Source organism: Lathamus discolor, chromosome 1 (genome assembly GCF_037157495.1).
Source record: "Lathamus discolor isolate bLatDis1 chromosome 1, bLatDis1.hap1, whole genome shotgun sequence".
NCBI lineage: Eukaryota > Metazoa > Chordata > Aves > Psittaciformes > Psittacidae > Lathamus > Lathamus discolor.
The window spans coordinates 73,157,453-73,180,625 of record NC_088884.1 but is presented as its reverse complement, the minus strand read 5'-3'; the positions used below and the strand labels follow the sequence as shown (position 1 = coordinate 73,180,625).

The window sequence follows — 23,173 nt, the reverse complement described above, 5'->3', positions numbered from 1 at the left end:
GTTGGAGTGGAATGGCTTCTTATGTAGACTTTCATGGCCACAGAAGTCTAACTTGAAACTAATGATCTCTGCACCTGCTGGGGCTCAGATCAGTGCCTCTCCTGAAAACTTTTTATCATCCAAAACGCTCCTTGATCAGACCTTTAACAAAGTCTTTGTTTTGAAAACCTCCTGGTCTCCAACATAGATGACATGGCATTTGTTGGTTTCTGGATCAGCCAAATATTCAGTTGCAATATGTAGAGCAAAATATAGTTTGGAGCAAGAAGCGCAGCAATGATTGACTGTGTGTGCTGTGTATTGCTGGGTGCCTGTTCTGGCAGAAACTGAAGTGTTAGACCAAAAGCTTTAAAATCAGATATTTTAATATTAGTTTCTTGTGTACTTCTGTATTTAGGCTGAGAGATGCTCTAACATTGCAGAGTTGCTGATTATAGGAATCCATCCGGGATGATCAGAGAAACAAGTACCTAGCATGGCTGGAAATTGTGTTGCTTTGGTTCCTGTGCTTGAGTTTTTGTGCACCCAAGCTGGAAGTTGCTAAATTACAGCTTTTTCATTACTAACTTCCACAATAGAGAAAGGATTTAGCTCTCGGACAGTTTCTAGGGAGGGTAAATTTTAGGAGTTCAGACATAATACTGTCTAGAATCCTGTGATCAGTCACAAAATCTCCTCTTGCTGTGGCTATTGCAGTAGGTTACAGCTAACAAATGTTGCTAACCTGTATTAATTTCAATTTCCCCTTGCAGTAATGCGTAGAAATCCATTTGGGATGGACATTTGCTGCCGGAAAGGATCCAGAAGCCCACTCCAGGAACTGTATAATCCCACCCAGGTGAGTGTTTCATGGCTGCGGTGGAACTTTCCAAGCCCAGCGTACAAATACATTCTCTCTTGAAGGTATTTTGGTCCTTTTTTTCTTATTAATATGTAATAGCTGCCTTCAGCTTAGAGAGCTGGTCCTGGGACCTGCAGAATTTAGCCATAAAGTTCTACAGTTTAAGCTGAGGGCCTGATTTTCGAAGGTTTTTAATTGTCTGGTGATGTGGACTCCTCCAGGTTTTTTCCTCAGGTATACCTAAAAGCTTTTAAAAAGTGCCTTTTAGTACTAGGTAGAAGCTTCAAGCATTGTAGTTGGTCTGTCAACACACAGAGTGGCAGGGTGGAGTGAGAGAATATGACATGATATGCATGAAACAAGGAGTGTGGTAAGACTGTATATCACAATAATAATGCATTAATATAATTTATATGGCTTTTCAGGTGGCCAGCTGCCCTTCCTGTGCTGGCTCATTGCTTGTATGGAGTCGAGACAAACACAGTAACTCATATTTGCCCTTACACTGTGTGCTATTTAACACCTGACAGTCTTGATGGAGCTTAAGATAATCTCAGCTAGAGTTCCTCTTGTGACAAGCAGCACAGGAAAGCTACCTGAAATTCATGCTCCTATTTGCTCCTCTAGATCAATTTATTCCCTCCATGTAGGCTGAATTGGCACATTCAGAAGCAGCATTTCCTGTTGGCAGTCGAGAGGAAGTGCTGCCATTGAGAGAAAATGCCAGCTGACTATTAAACATATTTATTAAAGTTTAACAACCGCCTATTATATATTTAACCATCAATGAATACATTGAGTTTTACTAAATTGGCTATTAAGGAAAGAGACTATCCCAATAAATCTAACTTGTTAGATTTAACAAGGCAGTAAATGTTTTAAATAATATTTGGTTATGAAGAGACTCACTGTATCACATGCAAAATGAAGTCTTAGGGATTTAAAGTACTTATATGAAGAATTGACAACAACCCAAAGATGTGATATCTGCTCTGTAGTGCAGTAAAGCTCCATTTGCTCAATAGTGTTATTTTTATGGACATAGGCTGACTTTCTGATTGAATCTGAATTCTGTGCATGGCTGGGAACATGAGTTTATCATGCTAATATACTAGCCTTGATTGACCATTATGGGACTTGGCATTGGGTAAATGTAAAGTGCATGTAAAAGCCCTGAAGAGGAACATTCCAGTGCTACAAAGGAAAAAAAACATTAGCATTTGCAGACTAAATGTGAAGACTCTTTGCAGATGCTCAAGAAGGGTGGGTAAGGGAAAAGAGATTGTCTGAGTAATTAGTCTCTCTGGGGCTCACGTGTGTCATCCAAAACTGCCTGGCCCTTTAACATCATTAAAGGCCCTCCCATAAGAAACAAACATCCTCATCCATTGAAGGGCTGTAATCCCAGAGCCCTTGAAAACTTGGTTAACTGAAAAGGTTTCCTGAGCTTCTTGAAGCAGGGGACGCAGCTGCCAGCTCCTTCACTGCCTCTGCTTCCTTTCTACATGCCCTGACCAAGCAATCCTTTATCATCCCTTTCCGGGCTCGCCTATGAGCCAGCCAGAGAAGTTGACGTTTGAGGAAGTGTGGAAGTTCTTGCAGCCGATGTTGACCTAAGCAGATGACGTTTTTTTTATGCCGAAGTGTTTCCATCAGCTCATTGACATCCATTCTTATCAAGTTTTTGCATTTTATTTCTTTCTTTGTTCCTAATTGGTGTTTGTTTACTTTTTGGATGGGGCTTTGCATGCCACACTCAGTTCTAGAGGGACTGGCAATGGCAGACAATCAAGTGCATACACTTTGGGAAAACAGTAGCAAGAAAAAGCAGTAAGTAGAAGTTGCAATAGAATACAACAGGCTGGCAATGACCCTTAGAATATTTCTCAAAATACGTGTTTTATCTTTATTTTTCCATTATTTTTTTTTCCCCCGAAGAAATGTCTGCCTCACCTTTCTTAAGATGGTAGATTAGAGACTGGCCTGCATTCTGGCGGTAGGATGCTTGTTCCTTAAGTATTTGTGAGGCTGGGGGGGATGGAAGTTGGACCCCTAATCTTTCCTTGCTGAAGCACTCATGATCAGCCATTTGTAAAGTCAGTTCAGAAGTCAATGTACATAAATGTATGAGAAGACAAGGCCACACTGGATGGGGCTTTGAGCAACCTGGTCTAGTGGAAGGTGTCCCTGCTCGTAGCAGGGGGTTCGAACTGGATGATCTTTAAGGTTCCTTCCAACTCAAACCATTCTGTTATTCTATGAAGACATTTTTGGCCAACATCTCTCTCTTACTGATCTGGATAATGAAAACACTGGTTAGATCTTTAACCCTTGATCATCAGAACTTTGGGTTTTGAACCCACACTTTTCTCCATGGTGCTGATGGCTGTGTGCTATCAGAGGAACTGTTTGGCACTTAGTTAGCTGCCTCAGAGTAATGGCGGAACTGATAGAGCAGATATTTGTAGTTCTCCTTGTAGTTCAAAGGAATCTGTATAATTCAAACACCAGACGTGGGCTGCTGAACAATGCCCTGCAGCTATGGCTTTGGATTACTACATGCAAGGTGCAGTTATGGTTTAACAATAGGAAACTTTAAATATTTAATATCTCTGTGTGCATGTTTTTCACATGATATAACAGGAGAACCCAACTATGGCTTGCCATCCTCTACAATAGAGTGCACGGTGTATTCCATGTTTCAGTTTTCCTTGTGTATGCAGCAGTGCACAACCATGGCTGCTGCTGTTGTTCCTGGGAATGTCTCCAGGACCCCCGAGAGAGTTGGGAAAGGGAGGAGGATCCCTGCTTTGAGGTGGTATTAAGGGCCCATATGTCCTCAGATGCAGTGTGCTCCTGGCTGTTTCCTATCAGGGGAGATGAGGGTTTGGCCATCAATTAAAATAGGTGCCAGATAGGGTCAATACTCTCTACTATTTAAAATGCCGTAGTTTAACATTAATAAGGTTTTTCTACTGTGTGTTCAGCATCAGGATGCACTTCCCTTGTAAAACCAGATGGAGACAGGTTGATTTACACCAGCTGAGAATTTGACTGTGGGTATTTACGGTGTTGACATATAACAGCCTCTCTGATCCTGTGCTGCTTTGTTTCCTTCTCTGCAGTTGTTTGAGTTGTTTGCAGATGCCATCATTGGTCTCTTGAATCTCTTTTTGGCTTGGTAAGTGATTGCAAAAAAGAAAGGGAAAGGAAGAAATAAAAGAAGAAAGGAAAAGAAAAACAAAACCAACAACAACCCAGGGAGATTTGGCTTGAGAGAATTTAAATGTAGGAATGATCTGGAGGTTACTGAAAGGTTGGGAGCTTATGGGAGCTGAATGTTAGAGTTACAGTCAATTTTTCGGTGGACTCATCATTAGTTGTTCATACTTCTGGTGGAGGAGAGGATAAATGGGTGCAGATGGCACTAAATTAAGGCTAGAGAGTGTCCATGACAAAGCCAAAGCCCGTATGTTATTTATGTCTTGCTTGAGTGTCTGTCCTTGTGATTATTGTACGAAGTAGGAATGTCACTTTTGCTCTTTTGCCTGTTATAATAGAGCAGAATATGGGAAGCGTATTTGTCTGTGGACAAAAGGTTTCTTTTCTAGGGCTTTCACTGCAAGATTTTTCATAAGCAGTAATATACCATAAGGGAAAAAAAGTCAATATAACTGATCTGGATTTACACTGAGTAAGTGGATTTCCAGGCTGTGGTCTCCGTGTACATGGCAGGCAGTGTGCAGCGTGTCTTTTAGACCCTATTTTCTCCTTTTTTCTTTCATTTTCAGGTGGAGGTTTAGTAAAAAGGTGAAGAGGTACCTGTGGCAGATTTTGAGGGCTGGTATGGACCATTTCTTTAATGCATTTATTAAAAAGCCAATTTGGATCTGTGTTAAGCAGAACTATTTTCCTTCACATGCAGTTTATAAACAGAAAGAAAAAGAGGATTCAACGCACAGCAAGTAGTAAAGGATAAAATTTAGATGTAACTGAATACAGATGAAGAGCCTTTCAGAAATCTGGCGGAAGTTTGCCTTGTATCTTGGGTGGGTTTTGTGTTTTGATTGGGTTTGGTTTTGGTTTGGTTTCGTATATAGAACTCCAGGAATTCAAGAATATGGGTAAACAAATATTTTTCCAGATGTATTCTTAGAAGTCAGTGTATATAACGGTGTCTTACAATTTGCGTGATTGTGTACAGCCCCTGCTGCTACAAAAATAACAGATAATTGTGGATCAGCCTGTGAGCTGGAGTCACCAGAAGTTCAGAATTGGGCAACATCATAGTTGAGGCTTGCACACTGTAGTGGTTAGCATTGATCTGTTTGGTGCAATGAATGTGCTACTGATTTACAAGAAATTGCAAACCAGAATAGGCCAAATGTTGAAGGAACAAGATCTTGAGGCACTGAGCACTGTGCAGTTTGTTTCTGTGTGCTACTGCTTCTCGTTCTTAGAAACAGAACCAAAGGGCAGATCACTGAGTAGGATGAAAGGTCTAGTTTACCTGGTGTTTTGTCTGCAGCAGCAAGTGACCAGCCTACAAGAAGGATAAAAGACTCAACTCTGCCAGTACACAAAATCCTCATGAGCTTCCTGAGCCAGACATGTGTCTTTATCAGCTACATCATGCAAGAAGAGCCTGAGATGCCAGGCGATTACTATATCAATTAAAAGCGTGTGTAAACATAGTTCTCTGAAGTTACTTGCCAATTTCAGTAAGACAAAAGATTACACCAGCACTGTACACCAATGCTATATGCTATTTTTTCTCCCTTTTTCACATATATATACGTGCTGGGTGCCAAACTTCCTCCTAGGGAGAGCAATACAGATATCCTGATGTGAGCATTAGAGTATGAGAAATAGCACAGGTTGTCTAAAGAGCAATACATAAGAATTTATTGATGCTTTGCAACTGAGATGGTTAGAAATATGTATGTGTTCTTCTTAAGGGGAAGAAGTGCCTCAAAAGTCAATGCTGAAAACGTGTGTTATGTGATTGATGCTGAGCTTTGTAGGTAAATCTGTGCAGATAATAGGAACATGGTAAGTGCAGCTCATAATCAGTTATTTGATTATAGATTAAAAACTCCTTAATGGAAAAGATGCAGAATGGAGACATAGGGAATTAAAGTCAATGCCATGCCAAACTTTGGGTACATACTCCTGTTGGTAAACAACTTTATATGTAATTAGCCTTGCTTGCTCTAGCAGAATGCCTGCTGATGAAAGAGGAGCTAGTTGATTTACTCCATGGGTGACTTTTTGACATTACTTACTGTCATGCTTGGAAGTCGTAAAACAGCAGCTGGCCTGGGATGAAATATGACATTAACCTTAGCAAAAAAAAAATTGCACTAGTGAGAATGCTTTGTTATTAATTACTGATTACAAATGATAAGAATCTGTTTCAGATGCTGGGGAAATGACTTAGGAAAGGGAGGGCTTCAGTACAGGGTGCTTCATAGATCATTTGTTGTGACATGATGGATGACTCTGTAAGTCAAGAGGAATGAATCAGACAAGTATGTACTGTAACTACCAGCACTGAAGGCCAGAATTATCCCCAGGACATGCTCATTCAAGTTACTGCAGTGCATTGGGATGAATTTTTGGACACCTGTGTTTAATAAAAGACTTGTTACCTGCATGAAATGAACAAATACAGTCATCACTCAAAATAGCTCAGATTTCCCTGATAGAAAAAGAAGCAGCAGAGGCACCTCTAATTTCTCCAGCCCTTGACTCATATTTTATTATTTTGAGAGCATATGAGTTTAAATATAAAGACTTTCTGGAGGCATTAAAGTGTAAGAAGAATGATTTAATAATACAAGAGACATGGCCAAAACCAAAAGGTTTCGTGTGTTGGAGGGGAAAGAGGATAACACAGCTTTCAAAATGGGTAACTGTACGCAATGTGTGAGTTCCCTGTTAGACAAGCACTTGGGCAGCTCTGTGGAGAGAAGACCTGGCCTTCAGACCTCTGACCTGGTGCCATTCAGTGGCTTTTTGTGTTTAGTTGTCTCTAAATTGGGCCTCTGATGACCAGAATCATGGTGTTTAAGTCAGATGTTTGCTCTGAACTGAGTAATGCTCAAATGGGGCACCTACCTCTTTCTCTGTATAAAGTTCCATTTTTTTTCCCCTCTTCACATGGAAGTTATACACCAATAAACCTGGATAATCATACCTCAAAATGCAGGAGGACGTGGTGGCTTGGAGAATTAGGAAGCAAAGGACAGTGGGAGAGTGGGAGAATATCAGTCTCGCAAATAAGTGTAATGAGCACAGATTTCTGCCGCCGGCTCCTGTGGAGGCAGAATGCATCCTTTCTGTCTGTGCTTTGGCAGGCACTTCAGCATCACTGGGAGTAGCTGTAACCCAATATTCCTAGCCTATACCTTGTAAACTGTAGCCTCACTTGCTTATTTCTGGTGCAAGTAGGTTTTGGGCAGCTTTCTTCATTGTGTGAAGGGTGACAACTGTGTGTGTTTAAATATCTGCCTTTTTATGGTTTGGTTTTCCCCTGTGTTTTTTTGTTACCAAAGACGTTTCTTAACCCTGTGCAGCAGAATTGTAGCCCACTTGCAACAGGGCCAGATGATCTCTTCAAGTCCAGAGAGCCCAGCTGCAACCTCTCTCTCCCTGAGGGCCTGTAATATATCCCAATAGACATAACTATGAAAATGAGAGAATACAGACATAAAATCTGTCTACCGGTACTTGTAATTCTCATTTACTATCTAGCTTTAATATTAAGGAGGGACAGAAAAAGTTGTTACACTTGTAATTATTTAAAATGGATTAGATCCCCCAGTCCCATTTTGCACATTTAACTGTATCTGATATAGCACCTCAAGTTCTACAAACTGACCTGTGATATTCATTGATACTGTATGTAGTACTGATATATACAATTCATGCACATTTTAGCTCCAATATAAATTAACCTCAGTAATGTAACTAGCTGCACCTTGCCAAAGCTTCTTTTAGTAAAAGTGCAATGATCTGTGTGTCCATTTATGCAGAGACATTCAGGAATGCTTCTTTGTAAATAACACAGACAAAGCAGGATTGAAATATGGCCTGTTAAAAGACATGGCTGCAGAAGCCAGCATGCCTTCTGGGACTGGTGTGCTAAGGAAGTTCATGATACTGCTGGGATACAGCCTGTAGAGTTTTTGTACAAGCGTGTAAATAATTAAATTGAGCACAGATTATTTAAGGACACTTTCTAAGTAAGTTTTCTTGTTGCTGAAGTTTGTGGGGAGGTGTAAGGTGGGTCAAACTAGGTGCTGCAGTCTAATCCATACCACTTGCTCAGCACACTGCTTCTCCTGTGGGGCTGCACGGCATGGTTATGGACAGGGCTGAGCAAAAACACCAGCTGGAAAATACAGTTTTGGGGTATATTTGAGGGTGATTGAAACTAGCTGTGAATTTGGGCTGAGTTCTTCTAGTAGTAGTAGCTGGGAAACACTTGGGTTGACTTGGGGTTAATTCCAGAGGTGTATTGTGGGGTAATGGTGGACCTGTGGATTTCAGGTGCTTTGACTTTGTGCATCCCACACTTGGCTGTAGGGTGCTCAAATCATATATGCAGGTGACAGAGTGTGGTGAGTGACTTCAGTATCTCCTATTGACGCTGTCTTGCATTTCAAAACTAAATAAGGAGCAGAATTTCAGGCTGAGTCTTTTCATTTAGCCTTTTCTCGTGATGATCTGAGGCTGCTGTAGAGTAAGAGCCATGGTCATTTTAAGATGTGTTCTGGCCTGTTGGTCTAGTAAAAAAAGGAGAAAATTGTGCCTTCTTCTGTCAATCTAGTTTGTGTGATACTGTCAGACACTCATGATGGCGGTAATTAACAGTTCACTGAACCCGAAGTATGAACTGAAGGGGCCTGGGCTGTCCCTGTCAATAGTCAGGGCACTCTCCCAGAACCAGAGAAATGGGAGCTGAATCCCTGCAAGTATAGAGGGCTTGTGCTCCACACATGGGAAACACCTTAATTGCTGGTTATTGGAGTTGTTCTTATGTTTGCTTGTTTAATCATCAAGCTGAAAGGTTGGTTGTTTCAGTAATCATCGCCTGGGCCAGCCACACTTAAACTGCTTTTACTGCTGAGAACTACTCACTAGTTCTCAGACGTTGCTTCTTACTCATATGGAGGAAGTGCGGAAAGAAAAGGGAGAAAAAGTATTTCTACAAGTCAATAGCTATATAGCATTCGAAGAGAGCAAACTTAGTGTTTATAGTGTGTATGTCTTTTTTTCCTCTATAAAAATAACATAGTAGCCATCGTACTCAGGCCACTCAAGTAAATCTTTGTTGCTCACCTGGTCTGTAGCCGTTGTATATCCTGGTGTGGATGTGGTCTGATTTTTGAACCATCCCTACATTCATCAGGCAATGGTAAAATGGGGGGGAGAGGAGGGGAAATGAAACCAAAATTTTATTTCTTTCACACTAAGGCTATTGTGTAGCTGTACGGGAGGGGTGAGTGGCTTTGTATTCCAGGTTTTCCAGCATGCTGTCAGTGTAGATGTTTCTGTCCATTCATTACCTTGGGAGAAAAGTGAAACCTGATCTCCTGAAAACTGATGGCAAATCTCCTAAGTCTAGGGACCAAACTTCTAGTTAAAATATCCAACCCAGAAGATCAGAAGGGAGCTGTGATTGCAGCCGTTGTTTTACCTCCCTTTTCACCATTCCCACATTCTATTGCAGCAGAAAATACTGAAGAGTGTAAGCCAAGTCTCATGCTAAAAAAATTCCCTCTTTTTTTCCCTGGTAGTGACATAATAATTATAGCCAAACCAAAGAGGGTTGGCAAATACAGAGTGCGCTGAAGTTTAGATATATTTCTGGTGCCTGGAAAATCCAGGAAGGAGTATTCCTTTCTTGCTGATCTTAAATCGCATCTGAACAGTATTCTGCATGCAGTTCCAGCATAGGGTTAAAAGCAAAACTTTACCTTCAAGCTTTAGAAGAACATTAAAAAATTCACAGTATTCCTGCGGTCAGATTGCCTGACTGCACTGCAAATTAGCAAACCTCTGTAGCTATCAAACTGATGCCCTAATATAAATCTTTTATCCCTGTAAACGTGGGCTGTCTTAGATCATTTCAGACAAGCATCTGGGGATTAGTAAGAGGAAGTGAATATTAATTCAATTAGAGGACAGAAGATGAACGTGCAGGCTGGTGCCAGGGAATTGACATCAGGAGCCAAAGTAACAAAGACATCTCTAGCTGGGAGAAGACAGTTTCATCTATTCAAGTCAGACTTGGCTTTTGCCTTGCATATATTTTACTTATGAAATAGTAGTTGAAAGAGTTGTATTTACATAGCAATATAGTTAATGTCATATTTTATGAACTAAGCCTTGATGTCAATAATGGATGGAGAGCTGCAGAGCAGATGCACAGTGGTAGCTTTCAGTTCATTTTGATATGTTAAATATCTGTAATAATCTCCGCTGAAAGAGAAAATAAATGTTTCATTGAGCTGGTAAGGAGAAGCTGAAATTTTTGGTACTTCTCCAAAGCGCAATGTCTTACTTAATGTAAATTGAATGAAGGTTCCTGTGGTGAAGATGAGATGCAATACTAGGTACTTCCACAATTGCTGCTTTCTTTCTGTAAGAGATTGTTGTGCCAGTGACATCACTCTATAAGGTAATAGCCAAGAATGACTATTCTGAGCAATTTATGTAGGCACAGCAGAGGCTTTTCCCTTCTTTCTGTATTTTTTTTTTTTACACAGCTTTGGACCTACAAAAGCCTTTGTATGGTTTTTTGTACATTTAAATGCTACATATTTACAGCCTGGAAACAAACGCTTCCACCCTGTGCTTTCCAGGCAAGGGCACACTGGCACTAAGGGGGCAAGTCCCGTATCTGTAGGCTTCTTCCAGCCCCCCTGCATATGCTTCCACTTACTCATGGTTTTCTGCTAATCTGAGTGAGTCTCCATCTGAAGAACAATGGCGCCTTGTCCAGCCATGAGTCAGGTAGAGAGCTGAACAAGGCACCATTGCGTTTCTGCACAGTTGCTAGCCCAAGTAGGGCTTGGTCTCTGGCAAGGGCTTAGGGTAACACTAGAAACTAATGCAGTGTGCATATACAAATACGTGGTTGTGTATGCTTGGAAGTAAATTTTACCCCATAGAAAGCTTTGCATTGACAGTAAGGTGGTGGAGTGTGATGCACACAGCTGAGTCATGTCCAGCTCCCAAATTGCCTCAGAGGGCTTGGTTATGCGGCATGCAAGGTGTCTAGCTGTAGGGATAGGAGTGATCACGCTGCTTTCTCTGCAGCTGTTTTTATCTTCTTTACTTCATGTAAACTTGGGTTAATAAACTGTTGCTGAATTTGCAGCTGTGTGCAGGGGGGTAAGGTTGTCTCCTTGCCAAGATCTAATTCTCTGTTCTTGCCCTTCTTCCTCCTCATCTCCTCAGGCCCTGAAGTCTCCTCAGCTTGATGTCTTCAGCTCTGTTCAAATTCCCTCTCCCTTTCCTACCTTTTATCTTACAAAAACAATAATATTTTTACATGAGTTACTGTGCAGGTTTATGGTCACGGCTTTATCAGAAAGTGATGGAGGCAGACAGTGAGAGAACAGGGGTGGGATGGCAAGGCAGATAGAGTGGAGAGACCATTTCCTCTGAAAATAATGCTCTCATTTATGTTTGGTTTTAGTTGACTGGTGCAAAAACAGTCAAGCAAAAGAGAAGAGTTTTATCTGTCTATTGGAAAAGAGAGCTCAGTGGCCTCTTTTGAGTTTATGAAAAGCAGCATTGCTTTTACTGGGAATGTAGAAAAAAAATCTTTTGTGTGAAGAAAGCAAGGACAGGCCAGGTCTTGTGTTTATTAAAAATTAAGGGAGCTAGGAAACAGGGAGATAGATGGTGTCACTTCCAACAACCTCTAAAGAAGTCATGGGACGCTGACATGTAAAGCATCAAAGGGCTTTGTGACAAATTGCTCCATGCATCCTGCTTATGATCCCTGCATTACGCAGCTGCTGATATGTAGCTGATAGATTGGTGGAGTTTTCAAGTATCACCTTTATGCCTTTCACAAAGTTATCATGGCCTTGTCCTCTGACAGACCCACTTCAGTTTTCACTTGGACTGTTAAGTGAGTTACTGTATAAAATATTGACACTGAAGGAAGAAAACTGCTTTTTTACTCAAGTGTAAATGATCTTGAAACAAAATACATGGGATAAAAGAATGTTTTCTTAGACAGGTTTAATGAATAATTGATTTCTGCTTCTCATGACATTATAAGCGTAATTAAATCGGTAGCTAAAGAAGTCAGAAGGTATCATCGGCTAAGACATTGACTCTCTCTATCTGGTTATAGGCAAAGTATTACCATCTGTTATTAAAGGTTGTCCTGCAGTCCTGTGGGCTCAAGATCTGTCTTGTCACTAACAACCCAGTCTTGTGTAAGTACCAATATGATAAGAATCCATGTATACAATCAGTTATATGCATCCAAAAATAACCTAAATCAGCTTCCTCCCTTCCCTGCCAAACCTGCTTCTGCCTTTGAAAGCTGTACATTGAAACGATTCTTGCTTTGTACAGCTCAGCTTTGCCCAGCGTATGTTGGTATTGGCATGTGTTTCCAGTGGATCTATTACGGAACTAATGGTGGTCACTTACCAAGACCTGGAAGATGGTTGCTGTTGTGATTCCTTTTGCTCCATTAAGAAGTATGTTGAAAAATCAGAGGCCTGGGGAATAAGAACAGGGGATAGGAAAGCACTCTGGATACAGCTGGGCTTGGCCAGAGTGTGTATCTTTAGAAAACATAGGGTACTGTTGTTTCTTCACATGGGTTCTGTGTTGGAGAAATAGGGCATGGGGGTAATTGCAGGGGCCAAGCAGAGAGAAAACTGAAGGGGAGACCTCAACCTGTGGCTGCCGGCACTGCAGCTCAGTTAGAAATCAGTTACAAATTAGTTACAATTAACAGCTACTGGAGCTTTATTTTGCAGAATTAATTCTGACAAGCAGCTTCTGACTTTCCTCCACCTAACATCTCCTGGCCACAGCATGGGACTCTTAGAATAACACACTCCCTTGTCTGTCCTCATGCAAAGCTGCAGGTCCGCGTGGAGTAGGAAATCTAAATACCGTAGTGCTTGGTAGGTTAGTGTGGAGCTGATGAAAGTCAACAGAGAGCTTTCTGTGGGCTCTTGCAGATGTTGGCGCAGTCCCTTGTATCATGAGTAAGAGGAGTCTCTTCCAGTGGCTACTGAAGTCAGCAGAAAGACTTCCCTATTGCTTATTTCACCCTGGGGTCAGTCCATTAGTTGCACAGGCTTAAGGAAATGCTCCATTCATGTTGTTAGCAGCTCTGACTGCGTTATAAATACTATGTGGAGCAACTGGTCCCAGGGAACTAATGTCTGTTCAGTGAAACTCAGCCATGAATACTGTAGTCTGTGTCTCTGACTGTGGGAACATTAATGCTTTTGTTGAATCACCATAATGGTAATACAATAATCATCACCATGTCAAAGTTGTAGTGAACTGTGCGAGAGCAGGTCTTGCATCCCACTTTGCTGCAGCTATGTTCAACCAATGCCGTTGTCTCAGCTAGTTTGCACAGTGAGCACACCCTACATTTTAATACTGGTTTTACTGTTAGTATTTTTTGCCATCGGATCATTATGTCTCTGATTCTACACTTGTAAAGTGAGTTATGGCTGTTTGTCTATTTCTCAGGGGTATACTGGTGGCATAATTATTGTCTGCATATTGTTTTGATTGTAGAAAATGACAAGTAAAATTACCAGTTACAAGTTAAATTGTGCATCTACCAAAATGACACAGCTGCCATGAGATGTTGTCCTGGGTTTATCAGTAGCCATTTTTCTCCTTAGTAGCTGGTGCAAGCTCTGTGTTTTGACTTCCAGCCTGGGAAGAGAGCTGATAACACCGAAGTTTTTAATTGTTGCTAAGTAATGTTGTAGATGTGTAGTCACATCTGTACAAGTTTCTTTTACTACTGCTCCATCCAGTCTCCATCTGCTTGCTCTACCATGACAGTAAGAATCAGACGGAGTCACACAGGCTATTAAAGTACTGCAGTCTTATAGAGATTAATGATTTGGGGTCTGGAATCCTTCTGCCCATGTTGATGTGGACCTTGAGACACTGAGAAGCAGGATAAATTAGTTGAGGCATGTCCTGGGTTTAGCAGTAGCAGTCAGTTTTTCTCCTTAGTAGCTGGTGCAGCGCTGTGTTTTGACTTTCAGCCTGGGAACAGAGCTGGTAACACCGATCTTTTTAGCTGTTGCTAAGTAGTGTTTACTCTGACCAAGGACTTTGTGAGTCTCATGCTGTGCCAGGGACGAGGGGAGGCCGGGAGGAAGCAGAGACAGGACACCTGACCCAAGCTAGCCAAAGAGGTATTCCATACCACAGCATGTCATGCCCAGGGAGGTAACTGGGAGTTACCTGGAAGGGCACACTTGCTCTTCGGGGGGGTCGAATTCGTTCGGCGGTGGTATCGTATTCTCTTCCCTTGTTATTTTCTCTTTTCATTATTATCATTGGTGGTAGCAGCAGTGATTTGTGTTATACCTTAGTTACTGGGCTGTTCTTATCTCAACCAGTGGGAGTTACATTCTCTCAATTCTCCTCCCCATCCCTCCAGGAGCAGGGAGGGTCGGGGCGGGGGGGGGGAAGAAGGAAAGAAAGAGGGAGGAAAAAAACAAGGGGGGGAGTGAGTGAATGAGCTTTGTGGTTGGGTTTAAACCACGACAGATGTATCTCTTAAATTCCTCACTTACTTGAAGGCAAGCCAAGTATTTGCTCCTAACTACAATTAATCTAAATCAAGATGCACCCATTTGATTTTCTGACATATAACATTGTCACTGCACCATCTACCAATGTATTCTGAATTTAAAATGTTCATTCATTAGGGACTGTAGTGATAGGACAAGGAGTGATGGGTTAAAACTTAAATGGGAGATTTAGATTAGATGTAAGGAAGAAATCTTTACTGTAAGAGTGGTGAGGCACTGAAACAAGTTGGCCCAAGGAGGTTGTGACTTCTCCATCCCTGGCAGTGTTGGGTCCAAAGGTCCAAAGGCCAGGTTGGAAGGCACTTTTGAGCAACCTGGTCTAGTGGAAGGTATTGCTGCCCATGGCAGGGGTGTTGTAACTGGATTAAGGTCCTTTCCAACCATAACCATTCTATGGTTCTATTATCTAAATGACATCAGGAAGAGCCAATGATTGTGTGGAGGCCTTTATAGACCAAGGGCCAACTTCTTTCTTGTGCACAAGTATGAACGTGCGTGTGTTCATACTCCAGCTGCTGCTGAAATCTGTGAATTAGGAATGTCCTCAGTCCTGCCAACAGATTTTTTACCAGTTTTGAAAAAGGATGTTTTTGTACGTCTAATGCTTTATTATGCATACAAAATACGTATTAGGAAACCTGAATTTTGATTCCAGAGGATGTGTTTGCATGACTGGCTATAGCTGTCTTTCTGTACTCCAGCTGCTGAGCTTTGAGCTGAAACAAGTAATTCTCAACGGAAAGAGTAATTGTTTCAGCTTGGAATTAAGTGGCTAATAATTAGGAATTCAATTGGCATGAACTGCACAACATTAATCATGATACACTAATGTGTCATTGATGTGGACATAGTCTGTGCTCCACTAATTCGCTAATTAATTTATGTGGGTTTTGTTAGAAAGGGTTAATGTGTGCTCTGTTGTTAAGCAGAATAAGGAGTGTCAGACCAGGGAGTCAAGGGGTTTTAGAGAAACTGTCCTGCTGTTCAAAGCCCTTGTTACTGAGGGCTGAAACCCTTAATAAGGTACCTTTTTTCCTGAAATCTGATGCTAAAGTTGACACTAAAGATGTAGCAGGAACAAGATAGTGTACGTGCCCAGAATGTCCCTTATACCAGGACAAGGGAGCCCAGACTTGCACCAGGACAGCAGTTGGGTTGCATGGAGCTGGGACATCTTAAGCAGGGGACAGAGACACTCGTGCTTGATGTAGATCTGGTCCACTGTGGAGGGGGAGACATTGCCACCTGCCTGACTGCTTTCACCAGCAGCCTCAGGCACCAGAGGCATGGACCAGCTGTAGTCTACATCCCAGTGGGCTGCAGTGGACCTCAGCATCGCAGTCCTGAGTCTAGAGAGACAGAGTCCTGCACCTGGGGCTGTCTCTGCACGTTCTTGCTGTCGTCTGTGTTACCCTGAAATGCTTTTGATCTCTGTTCTGAAACTACTGAAAACACGATACTATAATGTAATGAATGATGATGAATATTAAACTGAGTAGCATCTGGCTTATTCTAAATAAGTTCATATAAAATTTCCCTGAATTGTGGAAAATTCCCTACTTTGCTACCCAGCAGTTACTGCATGTCTCTGAAACAAAATTATTCATTGTATTCGTTTGCTTTGCAGCCACACGAACTCCCATGTTGAGAATTAAAAAGTCTCCTATGTTTAATGCCTGAGGGCACAAATGTATCCTGTTTAAATATCATTCTTCAATTATCCTTTGAATCACCTGCCTTCCATCTCTTCCCAGACTCCGTAAAATACCCTTATGACTACCTATCAAAAAAAATTGTACATCTGTTCTTTCAGTACATTTCCCTAAACCGTAATCAAGCACTGTCTGTGTAATAAAAATGAAACAAAATGTCTAGCTGGAACAGCATTCTTCACTTTTGTTGTTGAAAAATGCATTAACGTTCCCTTATCAAATACATCCATTTAACAAATCATTCAATCCCCTTCCATCTTCAGCTTTTTTAAATAATAATAATAGAAAAAAAGGCACAGAGAGACATTTTTTCCTGATCATAAAGGCCAAGCTTGATTTGTTTCTCATGCTGTAATTTCATGAAAGCTAAAACTAGATTATGGCAAATAGCCTGATAATCTCTCTCTTGTTTAAGCACATCTAAAAGGTTGTAGGCCCTTTCTGTATCAGGTCTAAGTTGCCATTTAGTTTAAAGCAGTGTAGCACAGGCTGTTAGTGGAAATTATATTTAGGCATAGGATAAAACCTCGTGTGTCTTGGGTTGATGTCAATTTCCAGCCTGGCTTTGGCAATTAGAAGAGTGAGTGATTCATCCAGGTTTCTGGTGGTTAAGTCTCAGGGACAAGCACTCAAGCACTTTCAAAACTGCTTCCTTTTCTATGCCTATTTAGAGAAAAAGAAATGGAGGGAGCATGTTGACTGCTCAACTGCGATGCTTGGTGCTTTTTCCATTTGTTGTAGAGACATTATGAAGTTCCTTGAGTTGACAAAGGGATGCAGACCAGGTCTCTTGGTCTGCCAAATCCAAGCAGTGTCATTCTGAACACTAGGTTCAGGGCAGTGCAGGGTTGGCCTGAAGCAGCCACAGCCAGGTAGGTGGCTGCTTGTGTGTCCTTGCAAGGCAGCAATGATATCTAGACAGGTATCTGAGCAAGACTTTCAAGCCACATCTTTCCAGGTGGGATCTGAAACGGTGCTCTGTGGCCCAGCTGTCTAAGGTATGAAGAAAGATGGTGACCACCTAACTTGCCCAGTAGGAAAAACAGGGTCCCCTGTTCCAATACTGGGTGAGTTGATCCTCGGGAGCTGCTGGTGTGCTGCACCAAAGGGAGCTGAACAGATGGGCCAAAGGATCTCCTTCAGTGTGGCTCAGAACCATTAAAAAAGCTGTGTACAATGCCCTGGGGTCTGTTTAGCTCAGGTAGGGGGGCAAAATGTATTGGTTTTAAGGACTATAGTTAGAGATAGTAGATTGGTGGTGGTTTTCCCCAGAGACAGAGCTCTAATGATTTTCCGAGATTCCCAAGTGCCTAGGATGTGGGCACTTTGAAAATCTCACTCAGGGACTCCAGAAAGCAGTTAAATCATCAGTGACAGTTGTGGTGTTATTGAAATATTAATATCAAACTTGATACCCCAGCAATATCAAAAGCTAGACCTGGGATTTAGAGCAATCAGCATCTTCCAGGGTAGAAAAGGCCCATCAGCAGCAGAGCTGCTGTGTGCTAGCATGTGAGATGCTTCTTCACATCAGTGCAGAAGCGAAGCACTTGGCTCCTGCTTGGTCATAGTGTCTATAATTCCAATACAGTGGGCACAATTGTATGTGTGTATTCAAGGCAGTATTGTCTTTACGCAGTTTTTGGCTCTAGTAATTATCAGCATTGGGCTGTTCTTACAAGTGGTGAAATCCTGAGGAAAACTCAAGGGCTCGCTGCTTCCACAGGCACACAGATAGCACACAGTGTGCGATGCTAGGATTTCCAAGCTGTTTTTTTAATCTTAGAACATTGCATGTGTACTTATTTGTCTGTTAAAATAGTAATAATAATAATAATGAAAGCACACAAAAAGACAGTGGTTGTGGGGAAAAATAATACTGTGAGGGAGTAATAGGGGTTTTTGGGCCACTACCTTCTGGCAAAATTTAAAATTGATGATTATTTTGTAGCTAAGGAAAATAAAACCATAGCAGAAAAAAAAAATAAAAAATCCTACTGATATGCCCTTTAGAAGAGAGCTACTGTCAGTAATTCTTGCTCTGTGCATGAAATTTCAATGTGTAGACAGGCACTTTGTGCATAGCAGGGTGTCTGTGGAGCCATCAGTGAGAGCTAATAAATGCCTGCCATACGGAGAATATGTTACAGAAAGAGCCAAGATAAGTGAATCATTTAGGTACCGTTAGTCATTTTTCATTAATATTTGCAACTGTAGTATTATCCACTATGCATTAGGTAGGATAGAGGGGATAACACCTGTGTTGTGCTTTATCCTGAAAACTAAGGTTTCTTCCAGAATGCGTGGTGATGGTGGGGATAAGGATGAATGTTTCAGCTGTGATCTCACTAGTATCCTGGTCTTTTATTTAAGGCTCTAGAAACCCAGATGGGAAAGGAAATAATTTCGTCATATGGCTTGGCATTAACCAGCACCCACCATTTACATTAATGGCAATTGAATGGTAGTAACTGTGCTGGACATGGAATATCCATAAGCATGTTTAATACTGGGTATTAAAAATAGCATCTAGAAAGGAATTTCCACCATAGCAAATGCATCATTCCAATCTGACCTGTCCCGTTTTGGTATATGCATCTGCTGCTGTGATCCTGTTCAGCTCTAACCTTTGAAGCACAACCAAACTGGGACCAGTGGGGACAGAGGTGAGAAAGTACTGGGAAATGGGCTGTGACCTTGCAGGTACCACTGTGGTCTTGAGTTGCTGCTTGGCAAGACTCCGCTTGGTGACATGTCACAGACTTGAGAGCTGGATGTAGGTAGGTTCCTGATGGTCTGTTGGCGTGAAAGGTTTAAAAGAATAAACATATTTGATCTTATGCTGATAAATTTTTCCCCAGAATAATGTTTCCCTGCAAGCTTACACTTTTTAAGCTGTTATTTCTTTATCACTTTCTATTCTAAACTCCCAGATTCTGAATTATGTATCCCAAAATAATGGCATGGTTGGGCATACATGTGAAGATGTATCCTTCCCAAGATGCTGAGCAGTAAACAGCTAGAGTAAGAGGTATACACTTCATTTGTATGATAGAAGAGCTTGTCAGCATGGATTTAGGATTAATCTCAATTTTGCATCATTCTTGACTTACATCAATACTGTTCCACTTTTAAAACTACTCTCCAGTAACCACAGAGGCTCCAAGGAGAGAGGGAAGAAATTAAAACAAAATTTTAGAGGCTCTCACGAATTACTTTACAGGCTTTTTTCTTAACGGTAACAAAATCAAAAATAAAAGTTTGATGGTTCAGTATCTGTGGAAGCTAGAGAGGGACATTGTCATTTTCCTTGGAAAAATGAGACATGGCCTTTTAAAGCATCAAAAGCTTCAGTCTCTGCTTTTGATGAGTTTTGAAATATCAGCTCCAAAACATGTAATTGTCTTGGAACTAAAATTTACACATATTCCAATTCAGGCTAATATTATCCAGTGGGAAATGAATTCACACTGTAGGAGGAAATATATATAATTTTTCTTTCTTTGTGAAGCAAATTACCCTTGCTACGAGTATCTGTGTAAAGTGTCCCAAATTATTTTATTATTTATGTTCCAAAAGTAATTTACTCTTACGTGTGGACGTGAATTTTTTATTTTGTGAAGGATGCTGAACTGTCAAGATGTGGATTTAACCACAAATCAGATATGTTACAGCTTCTGCTGCTGTTCTCTGGGGACAGTCACCCGGGTAAAAAGAACAGTATCCAGCCGTCAGTTCCTTGCACTATTTTCTGTGCTTGCCAAGTAATTCTGTGCTGTGAGGATCAGGACGTGTGTCTGTAGTGATTAGGACTGCAATCGCCATGTTTGTTTCTATGCACCACTGAATGGCTCCTAAATTTTAATACTGTATCTGGTACAGAAATAACTTCAGTGCTTGATTTTAGAGTAAGGTTCATCGGGGTGACCCAGACAACCCCAGTCATCTACTGGGATGTCTTATGGGCACTGTGGCCCTGTGGTGCAGAGCAGTGATTAGGCTGTAAATCTTTGGGGGAAATAAATTTAAGGGATGCTATCAAGCTGTAGACAATTTGCATACCAGATGAATCTCAGGAAAAGTGATTGGGGCACATAAATATTCCACCTTTCTGGGCTTTGTCTGTACGCTGATTATCTAGCACCAATAGCTTCTTTAATGACTAGGAATATTTCACTGTTTCACATTCTCCTGGGCTTAATTTTTGTAAGTGAACTGCTGATTCAGTTCTACCCCACAAACTAACTCAGTTTGGCAATGATTCAAGGCTAAAAATGTGAGCTGTAACTGTCTGCTATTTATCAAACAAGCAATTACATGGAACAGTGCATCATTCCTTCGAACAATGTTTAAATTCTTCTAGTTGTGTTTTATCAAGTAATGTCTCCTGGTTTTGCTTTTGTTACTCAGCAGCTCCCAATACTCTGGCTGTAGGCAGCCCAGGATTCATCAAGAACTTCTGGCAGCCCATTGTGATGGCTCTTTGTAACAGGGTTTTCTCTCAGCCTCTGCAGGTTTTGCAGGGTCAGGGTTGGTGAAGAAATGCTAATGTGTTTTTGTTGCTACTGAGCCTATCGATCCTGTAGCTAGACTGAATCATCCAGCTGGGTCTTGATCCGCTTTCTGTGTCCTTCCCCTTCACTCAGCAGCCACTTGGTACCAAGTGTTTTGCTTGAGTCTTGCTAGCACAAGGTCCTTTGTATAGCACGTTCATGCATCATCTATATATCATCGGTACTTCAGACCTTACTAAGAGAGCTGCAGGGATTTACACTAGAGTTTAGATTTTTGACCTTCAGGCTTGGATAGGCTGCTTTGTCCTCAGAGACCACTTTAGCATCTGTATACCTTAAATTTATAAAGGCTAGCATATGTCTTCATTCAGCCCTATCTTCTGGTGGTGCTGATTATATTTGCTGTATTCATGTCGCCAAGCCTGCCTTCCTCTTAGTTCTGATAAGGTAAGCGAGCCACTGAGTTAATCGGTGTTTGGATAGGATCATGGTGCTGTGGAGGTGGCATGAGGACCATGTGTTTCCCTCATATGCTCATTTCTGAAGCTGTGGTCCCAAGACAGAGGTGGAGGTGTGCTTTCTAGGATTGCTGAAAATAGTGCTCCAGGCAGCCAGCCCCGTGGAGAATTTGGAAGCATAACTCTGGCATAAAATAGCTCCTGTATAAAAATGTTAAACACGTGGGCCATGGGCTCTCAGTTGATGCTGGGCAGGGCTTCTCAAGTTTTTCCTTGTGAATCTCTGCTTGGGCTCTGAAAATTGGACAATTTTTTATCTCCCCACTCTCCCCAGGTAATAAGAAACAAATGTTCAGCAGCCCAAATAACATCCAAAGGGAGGCTGGTGCATGCAGGCACAGTAGTTTCCAGTTTGGCCTCTTTTTGTCCCTATTGCTAGTGTCTCAGAGGATGAACCCAATAACCTGCTGAACTCCTTGCCTTTAGTGTGGTGGCAATTACGAGTCTGAAATACTCTCAACAGGGTTGTTTGATGGTGGAAAAGGAGAAACAGGGTGTGAGCTGGGCTTTTAATTATCAGGACTGATTCTGGAGGTTTGCAAGCACTAAAATCCTTCACGAAATTTGGGTGGTGGGGCCTGGGTTTTATTTTTCATCACTTAGCATTGTGTATAAATAAGCAGGTCTGTGGAGCAGCGTGGTGCTGTTTTTCCATTAGGGCTTTTCAGAGCTAAGGCATGTTTCAGAGGAAGGAAATTCTGCTTCGTTTTAGCTTCTGTAAATGCCTCAAGGTGGTTTCGTGATTTGGATGGATATACCATGATCACCACTTTGAAAGTTGATCATTTACTACCAATTTAAGGCTAAACCTGGAACAATGCAGGATTTCCCTGAATCTGGAGTACGTAATGCTTCTGTCAGTTGAGACACTGTGATCTGATAAACAATGATCCCTGTGGATAGCCATATAAATTAATATCATGTGGAAAGTCTGTCTTTCATAGATAATTCTCTTTTTGATAAAAGCCTTGAAAAACATTGGCAGAATACCATTTCTTTTGTTTGGTTATTTTCCCCAGTATTGCAGTCTTCCTGGCAAACCCAAAATTGAAGTCCTAAAAATTGCATTATGCCATCAACCCCGTCACAAGAGTGTAATAGTTGTTTTATCATTGACAACTGCTACTGTAAGTAACGACTTCTAAGCTATACCCCTAAATTTGAATAGTGTGCAGTAAGTCATATATCCTAAATCAGTTTAAAATGGAACAGAGATGAGATTCCAGCCTGTTAACATGAGACTAGAAAGGGATTAATAAAACCTAAGAAAAGAAGTCCATTATGGCTGCTGCAGCCATAAATAAGCTTTATAGTTATGTCTCACCACCAAATGTCAAGGAGCCTCTGGTACTGCAATGTAGTAATTTTCAGTCTTGTTCCTTCACATTAAAGAGATGGAATTGGATTTGTCAGGTGTTGTTCCTGCTGTCTGCTTCCTGAACTCTCTCTTTTGACCCCTTTTTTGGATGTCTTGGCTGCTTGTAAGATACCTGGCAATTACTGTTTGTTAAAGAGGCTGGGCTCACATTAACAGGTTAGGAGCCTTGGTGACATATCAATAGCCAATTATATGCGTGCACTAAATATTGTGATATAAGGAAGAATTAAGGGAAAACCAACAAAGAAACTTCTAATTTCTTAGCAACACAGAGCAGATGTTAATATATTCTTCAGTACATGAAAGGGCTGGGCTCATCACCAAGGTGCTATTCACCTGTGAAGCTCTTCATGCTGTATTGAGAAAAGC

At 41.4% G+C, this 23,173-nt stretch overlaps 1 protein-coding gene across 3 annotated transcripts in view; it reads left to right on the top strand.

The window, feature by feature from the left end:
• Window positions 1-23,173, top strand: part of CHST11 (carbohydrate sulfotransferase 11) — a 167,782-nt gene that overhangs the window by 71,317 nt on the left and 73,292 nt on the right. For all 3 annotated transcript variants that reach the window (XM_065679897.1, XM_065679895.1, XM_065679903.1), the window contains one exon: window positions 753-838. In XM_065679897.1, coding sequence (XP_065535969.1) covers window positions 753-838 — 86 coding nt within the window. The remainder of the gene's footprint in view (window positions 1-752; window positions 839-23,173) is intronic.